At 32.0% G+C, this 12,792-nt stretch overlaps 1 protein-coding gene across 1 annotated transcript; it reads right to left on the bottom strand.

Annotated features, from left to right (window-relative positions):
* Positions 1-383: 383 nt before the first annotated feature.
* LOC100795536 (protein kinase PINOID) lies at positions 384-3,021 on the bottom strand. Its single transcript, XM_003542897.5, has 2 exons — positions 2,289-3,021; positions 384-1,330 (listed from the first exon to the last, which is right to left on the bottom strand). The coding sequence occupies exons 1-2, from the start codon at positions 2,858-2,860 to the stop codon at positions 544-546; spliced, it is 1,359 nt and encodes a 452-aa protein (XP_003542945.2). The 5' UTR covers positions 2,861-3,021; the 3' UTR covers positions 384-543.
* Positions 3,022-12,792: the final 9,771 nt, after the last annotated feature.

Below are 12,792 nucleotides of genomic sequence, written 5' to 3'. Positions count from 1 at the left end.
CGTGTCTCTGCGCATCTCAAAGTGTGATGAGAAGAAATTAAGCAAGGAATATTCTGAATTTAGAAATGCCAAGTTATTTTTTCATGGTTGTCTCCCCTTAAAGCATACCATGAAAGGAAAGACAGACCCAAATACTTGAGCTTTTAAAAGCAACTGTTTGGTATGATTAAGATGATAATCTCAATGCAAGAAAAGAAAAAGATGATCATCTCAAATCTCAATGCCGTGGTATGGCAACGAAAAACACATTTGATTACGTTGATGGGAAGAATCAAATTATCTCCTTTTCCTTATTTTCTTTTTCTTTCCATTCATCTACCTTATGGACGACATGCCAAAAAATATAATATATATAAAGGTCAAAAGAAACTTGAATGTACGTAAGTATCAAACTATGTTATTTTATATTAAAAAAAAGGGTTACAAAAAAGAAAGGACAACTAAAAAATATACACATAAGTCACCCATCCGCCAATTATAAAACTGGGGGGCACCGACTGAACACGTGGCGTGGCGCAGGGGGCGACCATCGTCGGATTTTAATCAAAAGTAATCAAACGCCGTTAGCTGCTGTCTACTGTTATTTACGTTGGCGGGGTAGTAAAACGGCGTCGTTTTATGCCTTCTGAGTGATGGAACCTCCGGCGGCGTGACCGTCCGGATGAGCGCGAGATTGAGCCCCGCGAAGAAGGGGTGTTTTTTGACGTCCGCAGAGCCTCGTTTGGACCCGAGCCTGCGGTTCGGGTCCTTGTTGAGCAACCCTGATATGAGGTCCCGCGCGTGCATTTCAAGCGTACTGGAGGGCGTGGAGGTGGGAAATGCGAGGGGCTTTTTGATGATGCTTCGCAGCGTAGCCTCGTTCGATGATCCCGCGAAGGGTGTTCGACCGTACACCATCTCGTAGATGAATATCCCGAAGGACCACCAGTCGACGGCATTGCCGTGTGAGTTCCCGGAGGCCACTTCCGGCGACACGTACTCGTGGGTCCCAACGAAGGAGCACGAGCGGGCCCCGACCGGTTCGGCCACGAAGAGGCGGTTGGGTTGGAGGGTCTGGACCTTCCTGGACCGGAATACGCGGTTCGAGAGGCAGGAGAAGGGGGTGGAGTACTGGCGAGTGTAGCGTAACGCGGGTGCGAATGCGGGGTCCAGTGAACAGTCAGGGGATTCAACGGCTGGGATAGCATCGGAGCATAGAGAGAGATCGAAGTCGGAAAGCATGATGTGACCGTCTGATCTGACCAACACGTTTTCGGGCTTCAGATCCCTGTAGATGATTCCCAGCATGTGGAGATACTCCAACGCAACCAGTACTTCAGCCGCGTAAAACCTGTAACGAGAATATCATTATTAGTGCAACAAACACCAAACCTAATTTTCTCATACGCAACAAAACACTTGACTTCTATTCCCCCCTTCATAATCTCACAGTCAAGTCCATGTTCATGCACTCCCTTTTTTTTTTTTTGTTTTTCAGATTGTGTTTTATTTATTTTTCAAATGTTAAACATAATATGATTTTTTTTTAATTTTCGCATTCAAATACAATAAAGGATAAATAAATACATAAATCTTTAACTTGTTTACAAAAAATGCATCAAAATACCAAATAACTTCTTTTATAATTGGGAAGTAAAAATTAAATATTTAAAGCTTAATCTATTAAAAGATTAAGTTAACTTTTCTCTAAAATTATGATTTGTATTTTTTATGTAAAAATAAAAAATACAATATTAATGTTACATTCAGAAATAATAAAAACAAATAAATCTAAAAAATAAATTATTTTCTTTAAGCTAAGTGAAGAAATTAAAAAAAAAAATTGGTGTGAGTGATAAAAAAAATAAAACTCATGACCAATTTAACTCCCTATCGATATTTAAAATTTTATATATTAAAAAATCAGTTTAACTATATTTCTGCTAAAGGTATGAATTGTATAATTAATTTTTTTTTAGTTCATAAAAATTATAAATTATTTACTTTTACTTCTGAAAGCATTTTAAAAGAACAGAACACAAATCTTTTTTTATGAAATGCATGGATTACAAATAAAAAATTATTATTTTTTATTTAAAGGCATGCATACTTTTTATAACATAGTTAAGTATGAAAAATATCAGTGTAAAAATTGTTGACTTGAACTTATAAAAACAAGTGAAAGAAAAATAATTATTTTTAGAGAAGAAAAGACAAAATAAGATTTCCGCAAGGTGAGATAATGAATAATTATTGAGTGATGCGAGAAGAGAAGAGGTTCTGAAGAAAGAAGGTGATGGTTACGTTACCTGGCAGAGGAGAGAGAGAATCGGTTATTGGGGTGGTTGTGTTGAAGGGAGTGCAAGTCCCCACCGGAGCAATACTCCATCACAATGCATGAGAAATTCGAAGCCTCGAACTCCGCGTAGAGCGTAGGGAGGAACGGATGGTCCACCATCTTCAGAATCTTCCTCTCCATCTCCGCTCTCTGCGCCTTCTTCTTCAGCGCCACCGCCTCCTTGTCCACCACCTTCATCGCGTAGAAACAGGGGTCCTCGTCGTCGTCCTCGTCGCCGGCGTCGTGGCGGAGACGGCAGAGGTAGACGGTGCCGATGTCGCCGGCGCCGATGCGGCGGAGGAGGTGGAAGTCGCGGAAGGTGAGGGCGGACTTGCGGCGGAGGATGGCGGAGTAGGCGAAGTCGGAGGAGCGGTGGGGTTTGACGAAGAGGGTCTCAGGGGAAGAAGAAGGAGGAGGGAGATCGAAGGAGAGACGGCTGAAGCTGGTGCTGCAAACGCTCTCGTTGCTCATTGAAGTTCTTTGAGTGGAGGAATTGATAGTCTCAGAACTCATGCCAGAATCGCGTCCACCACCAGTCTCCATTGAGAGGGTGTGTTTGAGGGGTTGTTGTGTGGTATTTATGGGAAGGGCGTTGGTTAAGCTAAGCTAGGTGGGCCTGCCCGTGCGGTACATGTCTTGTTAATGTTAAGCTTTTATTTCACACTACTTTTCTCATTATTGCAATGACAAACATGGCCTACAGGAATCAACCATGTTTCTCTCTGACCTACCGCTCAAATATCGGGTCTTATTCAACCCATGCTTTATGCAAACCATAATATTCTTTTACTCCTCCATTCCAATATTGTACTAATAACAATTGTTATTTTCACCGCAAGAAAAGGATTTTTTTTACAAAGAGTATTAGAATCAGGAACAGCTAATATTACCAGGTAATTAAGACGCTGATGATAGGTTGAGACTTTAACTTACTCAAAGAGTTACTATTGCATATGTTTTTTGATTTTTTTGTCTAATTTATTGATACATAAATTTTGAGTTAAATCTAATGATTCAATACAAACTGAACACACACAAAAAAAGTATAAATACTTTTACAAACGTCTTTTTGTTATCAACGTCAAAAAATACACAAACATGATATTAATTTCACAAGTAATTTTATTTCGTCATAATTATTTAAGTAACTCTTAATTCTCGATAAATCTTCCTAAAAAGTATTGGTAGGAAATAAGATTTTAATAATGTTAAAAGGAATTAAATCTATCATCACAAGAAAGACAAAAACCTAATTTTTATTTTTATTTTCAACTACTTGTGTTGACCTGTGTTGACTTTCGGAAAGATGCTTACAACCAATGTTGCTTTTTTTTTACAATTTTTTCTACTATCTTATAATGTAAATTAATGTCTTAAAAATATAAAATATATTTAATACTACTTATTTTGAAAAAGAAGTAGTAGAAGAAGGATTAACACGAAGGAGATGCAATAAGAAGATTTATAATTAATTTTTAACTCAAACATATAAGTATATTAATCAATATATTACTTTATTTCGGGTTTTTTCACCTTATATCTAAAACTTGGTGAGGTTCTGTGAGAGAAAATATTTGCGTCGACAATTAGTAACTAGGCCCCTACATGCACCGAAGTTATAAGCATTGAATGCATACCGACATGATACAAGCTGATAATAAATTGGAACTATGATTTTAATAGTTAGTGAAACAACCCATTTCTACAATAAAAAAGGTACGGATGCCTGATTCTTTTCAAATCTGGTCACAATTTTGATACGTAACTCTTTAGACAAAGTATAGTTTATTCTTCTTTTATCGTCTGAAAGAAAAACATGGGCTTGAAAAATAACTACCGCGTAGACCACAGATAAAAATTAGAAAAAAAAAACTTTGAACTTTGTATCCTCTCCAGATGGTTTTGAATTTGGTGCAGAAAATATGTCAAAGATTCGTTACAACTCGAGGCATACGGCTAGAACTAGAAGTGGCTTCTATATTCAAGTTCATTAGGAATATTGACAACATTCCAATTGAGTTTTTCAAGAGTACTTTATACATATTCACGTTTAAGTAAAGTAAATTTTACAGTAATTCTCTTCATATACTAGTAAAAGCAATAGAAAAATTAAGTAACAAGACAACTAATATTTAAAAACTTTTCTTTAGACATAACACTCAATTTATAATCAGAACCTTTTTTTTTTGTGAACTATAATTAGAACCTATTCCGCAACTTATATATATCTCAATTCTAGCTCAAATATAGTAGAAGGCCTTCATTGTTCATTCCATCAATGTCAAGAATTTTAGCAATAACATAACTGGAAAGACAGAAAACAAAAACAGGAATAGCAATTGTGTAATAATTTGATAAACTAGAACCACGATCAAGAATGTGGAATCAAGATAGCTCACGGTTGCCCACAGAGAGAGTCATATCAAATGAAAAGAGATCGGTGAATGACAATGTAATGCCTGTAGATGTAGAGACATAGTGAGTGATAATGTTGAATCAAATATATATATGTTCATCTACCTAGAGATACGAATGGTTTGAGCAAAGCAGTTTTGGCCACGAGTTCACTGTGAAGAGGAAATTGTGGGGCATGTTTGGATGCAAGTACTAACCATCAAAAACATTGTCAACAGATGTAGGACCAATGAGCAGTACGAGACATTGGCCCAAACGTAAGTGGTGACCTGACCTTTCATATTCAGACTTTTAACCTTTTCAAGCTACAACATCTACTGCATGGGAATCTAGTTGTACCGCAATTTTCAATTCTCTGTTAACGTTCTTGGCCAACCAAAACTTCCTAGCTTCCTCCATACGTTGGATAATCGATCCCTTTTATTTTGGTAGAATTGTTTAAGAATGCATGCATGTGTGTCATAATATTTTGGAAGACAATATTAGCTGTGCACCAGTTTTGTGCTGCGATATTTTTCTTTTATCATTTTCTGCCAATTCGGGAAGGTCCTTGTGCCAGCCAACTTTGCATGTGTTTTGTGTTATATTGTAGTACAATAATTTTATGTTAAAAATTGAGTGTGAAAATTTAATTCTAGCTAAGAAACTTCTCAATTGCTTCAGTCAACATATTTCTAAAAAACGTAAAGATTTTCAGCCTAGCACGATGTTAAACACGTTTCCAGCATGTGCAGGTTTCGGTTGAGTGCAAATTTAAAACAAACATGCAGTGTTACTTTTGTAAGGCTCATCTAATTTTATGTACCCATTGAAAGTAAAGTAAAAGATAACATGCATGTTTTAACATTGCTCCGTTATATAAAAGCAAATATGGCCGCTAAAAGAAATACATAAACATTAAAACATTGTCTACTTATTATTTGGTTCATTCGATTCTCTTCTACAATACTTCATGTGGATTCAAATTTTAACTAATTCAACTCTATTTAATACTATTATATCAAAAACACTCTTATATAACTTCACATTTGAGTATTATCTTAAATAAATATGATTAAAGATAGTTTAGATAATGTAATTGATTAATATGATAATTAATAAGTTTGGATGTTAATTAATATGATTTGTACATGGCTGCACTCGATGTATATACCCTATAACCAAAAAGACATCCATAAAAAAATGATTTGTTCTTATTTGCTCAATTTAAGTTCATACGAAATGATATAATTTTCATAGGCGATCAATTGTATTTAGCCAGGTGAATAGATCTTACCAAGGTTAATTCTTATTTTAGTACGTAGTCTTTAAAAATAAAGAGATATTTTTCGTTTTTGTAATGATATGATGTATTAGTCATTCAGGATACATGAAGTGTTATTACATAAATTAAAAATTTTACAATAAAAGTTGAAATATTTCAATGTTGTTTAATTGTGTATTGACTAAAACAATATATATATATATATATATATATATATATATATATATATATATATATATATATATATATATATATTGTTTTAGTCAATACACAATTATACCGTTGAGGCTAAACATCTCGAATACGAAGTTGTAAGATTGATGGATACTAAAATGGATAACTCAATATATAGGTTAAACAATTATAATTAGAATTAATTGACTATGATATTTTCTTAGAATTTGAGTTTGATTTTAATCCAATCTTATCCAATTGACTTTAAGGTAAAAATTACTTTTAATAGAATTTATTTTCGTTATATCACTAATACGGTGGGAATCTTTAACATTTTTTTTTATTGAAAAATAATATATAAGTTAGTGATGTCGATGTCCACAATTATTCTCATAGAGTTTGCGATCGAGTGTAGTATGTATATGCCCAATAGTCCGCTATTGAGATTGAGTAAAAAACAATTAAGGATGAAAAATGTTTCATGGAAAACAGCAACACAAAATCTAGTTAAAAAATGTCGTACCATATAATTTTGTGGTCCTAGTTCCGTTTTCTTTTCAGTATATGATGATAAGGAAAGACAGCTGATCAAAGGGTTTAGATGCTAATAAATAAATAAATTTATTTTGAATGTTCGCTGCTTTTCCCCCCTCCCCCTTTTTGCTTTAATTTGTATTAATTAACTTACTAGTTGTGGATGTTGAGGTCGGCAATCATTTATCAATATGCGATCATAAAAAGTAACTATAAGCTAGCTATATATACATAATATGTCACCATTGGCAGGGTAGTGGTGCCCGAAGGTGTTTCATGGAAGATTAGACAAATGCTAAAAAAGAAAAAGTTGCATAACACCTATGTGGTCCTATTTTCTTTATCCTTTATTCTTTTTTTGATGACGATAACAGATAAGTTACAAATTATTCTAAATACTCGTGAATTGTCTTAGGTTCTATATCATCAGCATAATTGCTCCAACATATACATAAAAGATATTTGATACTACCCTAATGATTTTCGGTTTATCGTTATGTTCATAATTAGTATTAGTGAAAGAACAATTTTCTATATTATTAGCAAGGAACAAGTTTCCTAATTAGGTGATTGTAGTTAGTACAAATAGAGACACATTGATATAAACATGATTAGATAACGACCAAACACAATTCGATGGCCAGTATCTTAATTAAGAATAATTCTACTTTCACAACACCTTTTACAATTTAAGAGATATATAAAAGATAGACAATTATAAGTGACAATAAACACTTATAATTTAATAAAATATATTTAATTTACATATGAACACACATTAAAAAAACCAATTTAAAATTATTTGATAGAGGCATATTTTGTAACAAGAAAACATCGACTTTTGATTATTTATTTATTTTTGCCTCGTGGCCAATGAATTAGACTTAAACCAAAAATCAATGAATTAAAATAAATTTTTTAGATTCCTTTCCATATGTTCAGTAAGATCAGAAGCTCATGGATTGTCATGAAGACTTTGGATTTAGGAATTGTTTTTTAATTTTTGTTTAAGAATAAATTTTGACGCCACACTTGAGAGATATATATGATCAAGAGAATGAGTGTCAACTTTAAGTTTAATTGTCATAAATTATCCTGAGAAGACCATATTCAATTCATTGTCCAATTCCATCTTCATATTTAATATAATTTAATTACTTACCCTAAATCTCTTGATTTTCTTCTCTTATTTTAAAATTTTATAATTAAAGTTATCTTAGACATCAAAAAATAAGAGAAACTATTTTTTCTTTGTAAATAGATGGATGAAAAGAAACAGAAGGAGTATTGTTTTGTTTGTACTTTTGAGCAAAGATATGTAGTAGTTAATTAAATACTATTGTATTTGTTCTTAATTGAGTGAATTAAAATTTGATGACATTGATACATGTTTGTTTTGAGTACAAACAGATGGCAATTAAGTTGATGCCGATTAAATATCTTGTCCATTTAGTTATGGAAAGCAACGTAATCAACTGTGAGTGGACAGATCAGATTGATACTAAATATCCACATGGCCAAACAAAACAGTGCATGCATGGCATGTTATGGTGATTGGAAGCAACAGCGTGAGATGAACTTGGGTTGGAGAGAGAGAGAGAGGGGCCCCTCCACTTGATGGGGTCCTAATGGAAAAGAACAATTCTCTAAAAAGCCTACATGATTTTTGAATTATTTGACACACACCCTCATCCTTTTGTTGGAAGTAGATTGAGAAGAAATTGATGCAATAGGGCCCATGATTGTTTGGGATGGGAATTGGTGTTTTGGGAAAGACCAGCAAAAAGTGCGTCAAGTGGAATTGTTGGTGCCATGGGGCCATGGCGTTTTGTACAAAAGGAGAACCCAAACGCTCAGTATTGATGAGGCTTGTTTGTTTGTGAGGTTCATGACAAAGTTTGAACCACCATCAAGTTTGCAAGCAAACCAAACTTTTACTATTTATTCACGTGACAAGACACCCATGCACAGACGCGATTAATTGCTTCTTATTTCTTATTTCTACTTCTTACTAGAGAGAGAGAGGATAATGCAAGATTTTATTTTATTTTTAAAGGACCAACTATAAAATTTGAGATAATTATTCTGTGATAAATACTATAAACATAATTATTTACTTGTAGCAAATTTGGATTATTTAATTATAATATTTTAGGTGTATTTGGATTATTAGCGGGGGATCGCTTTTGAGAAGGAAAAAAAATAATTTGGAAAGCATTTTTTAAAAAGCTAACGTTGATTAATAGTTTTATGTTAGAATTATATGGTTAAACATAAATACATAATTTTGCAAGAATTAGTTGAACTTCGATACTGTAACGCGGTTTGCATAGTGTAAACGTAGGTTTGCACTGGAAACCGAAAAATTGATTGGACTCTAAAATTAGAGTTTGTCTAATATTTATCCTAAACAAAAATGGAGTTAATTAATGAATAGTCTAATAATACACAGATAATCGTTGCAATTCTTTATATACATAAAAATAATTGGTATACTTTTTTAATTGTATTAATCATTAGTACGATAAAAAATTATTTTTACTTAAAGTAAGGTAAACAACCAAAAAGAAGGTTCTACAAATGTTTTCCCAGAAAAAAACTAGAGTTCATATGCAGTAACTGCCTAACAGTATATATGAGGAGTATCCATGAGGAACCAATAATTTAATTTATTTGGGTGATGGTCCAATCCAAACCTATACTCATGGGTGGTGGGTGGACAAGATGATCAGCTAACAGACAAGATGCAATCCACTAATAGATCTCATTTAGCTAAACAAAAGATCACAAAATCATTAACTGGGGCTCAAAATTTTAAACAAAAGATTTTCACTAGCTTAGGTACTAATGACACCTATAATGGGAGGCTCCAAATTCGTGGGCCAAAATTTAACTCTAGTTGTCTTTTACTTGTTTCAGAACTAGCCGTCGTTTCTGGCTTCTCTCTCTGAGGTTTTATCATTTACTGACATGCAATATTAATTCTTGAGAACCGCATCAAGATATTAACTCGATAACTCAGACCTGAAATAACGAGTGATGTGAGGTTATACATATACCAGTACTAGTACTAGAGAGTATCTGGCATGGAATTAATGTGTAACATGTGCAGGCCAGGCCACTATTTTTTATTTTTTATTAAGATTCTCATAACGTTTTAAAAATCATCTATGTATATATTACGTACTATACGTCTTTTTCTTGCTTCTAAGTAGATCATCATCAATGTATTGTTGTTTGTTAATTGTTATTTGTATTCATATATTATGCCACATTAATAATATTACAATTAACACAATCTTAAAGATAGTAATTACATGCTTCCTCATTAGAAAACAGACTGTCATTGATAAAAAGGCTGTTAATTTTAAATAATTAACCCTCACCTAAGTTGCAATTGATAACTAAAAGTTAGAACTAATTAACGTAGCTCTAACAATTACAAATTTCATTATAATAATATCCTTTCTATAGCTCTACTGTTGTCATTTATTTTATTAAAAAACTAGCCTTCCAATTATTGGCCCCTGCAGAAATTTCAATTCCTGCATATCTTTATTCAGGACCATATATACCCTGCAGTTGTAATCTAATGGTTTCATATATTTTTATCTTATATATTTATTTAATTTTTAATATTAAAATATAAAATCAAGGTGTAGATTTTGTGCAGGAATCCAAATCCATTCATCACTTTTTAAAGTAGCAGTCATTGCTCAGTTCTAAAATATACATGGGCTGTAGTGTTTAGATTGATATGATCAACTTATTTAGAACTGCAATCTAAATCTGTTCCGATAAAAATAAGAATGGGTGTTCACAAATTCACCCTTTTAGATTATATTCCTAATTAACTGTAATCTAAATCTGTTACGATAAAATAAAATAGAAATTAAGGCTTCCCCCGAAAACCCTAACAACACGTACAGGCGCAGAGCGTGATCCATTGACGAAGATGGTGCAGCAAAAGGCACAGCTATGCCACTGATTAATTCCAACCATCACAGGGTCGTCAAAACCCCTGGTGGGAAGCTCGTTTATCAGAACATATATTACAAACTAAAATGAAAGCTCATATTCAAACTAATATAATTGATAAAATTAATCAATGAAGAAAATCAAATTAAACTTGAGCCAACCTGGATTGTCTAAACAATGTCAGGACTCTTTTTATGCTTAAATAACGACTTAGCCCTATTTAACTACGAAAGTGTTCCCTCAAAAAAAAAAAAAAAAAAAACTAAGAAAAGTGTCATTGTTGGCCCGTTCACATGTGAGAGATCCACATATATTTTAGGTTTGAGTTTTATTAATATTCATTTTGTTTATATAGAGATCGAGAATACATAATAGTCAAAATGCATTCAAAATAATTTCTATCCAAATTCAAACATATTAGCGGATAACTATATTCTAACTTTTAATATCCTAAGTTTTGTAATTAAGTTTAGTTTCCATTTTTCCGTTTATTTATTAATTTGAATTTGAATAAATCTTACCATGTCATTTTAAATTTGAAAAAAGTTCAAATTAAGATACTCAAAACAAAATAATTTAAGTGATCTCTTGAATAACTTGAGCTATGATCTGTCCATCAAACAACTCCGTTTCAATAATTTATTTTTTCTAAAAAACCCAACAATATGAAATTTAGAAAATTTGATATTCTACTATGCATATGGAGGTATGAGAACTATTGGAAGGAAGCATCATTTATGAGAGAGACTGAAAACAGCCACCAATATTCCCGCTGCATTGATGGGCCGACCATCAGACCAAATGTGTCACACAGATAGCAACCCATCCTTTGTGTAAGATTAGTAGTACTAATATTTTGCCCGTGCAATGTACGATATTAATATTAGCATTATTTGTAGGATTAGTATTATTAAATCCTTTAAACCGTTTAAAATAAACAAACTGAAGATTTGTAATGCACACACAAATTTCAATAGAAAGAAAATCCATATGTATGTCAATATCAATTATATCATTATTTTTAGTAAAAGCCTACAAGTAATGTTTCTTATAAAAAGGATAAATGATCGATGGAATCTGCCATAAGTTTTAGTTTTTTTTTTTTTCCCGATATGTAATGATAGACGATAAGTAATGATAATGCTACAAATATTATAGATTGGAGTAAAACTAGTTTCGAATCTCTTGAAAAATACCTTGGATTTGAGTCATTAGAATAAAACAAACATATTTGGAATGAATTTTTTTTTTATTAAAGATGATTACTTAACAAAATAATAAATAGTACTATTTTATATTAATATCATGATAATAAATTAATAAAAATTGGTTTAATCGGTAAAAAATAAGTTCATATTAAAAAAAGGTATGAATTTGATTCTTATTATGAATGTGAAATTCTTATTAGGAATTTCTATAAGTGTTTTTTGAACTTTGAGACTTATTCTCACATCGATAAATCTCGAGATTTAATTTAGTTAAACTTTTTCAGAAAAAAAAATCATGATAATAAAAAAAAAATACAATCAGTAATAATGAGATTTAGAGCATAAGGTGACTACGGTATCTTGTTCATCAAATTAATTAAAGTAATTAACCTCAGAGCAGCTACAACCTTATCCGATCCTCACCAGTACTACCATGCCCAGATGGCTTGGTCTATTGTTCCATCTGGGGGACAGTCAAACTGCAAGCACTATGGTTTCTAAATCCCTGGACATGACAACCATGTTGATAGTACCACATGTATATTTGGTAAAATTTTGTTATTTCATTTAATTCACTCTGTTTTTTTAGTTTCCAATATGTATATCAGTCTTTTTATAAACGAAACTTTAAATTAATTTACAAGAATAAAAAAATATGATTAATTTTTATTTAGTGATATTAAATTTATTAATAATTTGAATTATTATTTTTTAAATTATTCTTAACATTATATTCGAACTTGTTATTTCACTCTTTTTTTACCTAATTATTTTTTACTTAATTAATTAATGTATGGGAAGATAATATTATTTTACAATTTTATTATTTATTAATTAAAACAATTGTAAAATAATTAACGACATTATAGTAAAAAAAAATTAATACAAGAGATAATCTGATA

The sequence above is a fragment of the Glycine max genome, chromosome 13, assembly GCF_000004515.6.
Source record: "Glycine max cultivar Williams 82 chromosome 13, Glycine_max_v4.0, whole genome shotgun sequence".
Taxonomy (NCBI): domain Eukaryota; kingdom Viridiplantae; phylum Streptophyta; class Magnoliopsida; order Fabales; family Fabaceae; genus Glycine; species Glycine max.
The sequence above is the reverse complement of the archived record's forward strand: the minus strand, read 5'-3'. Positions and strand labels throughout refer to the sequence as shown.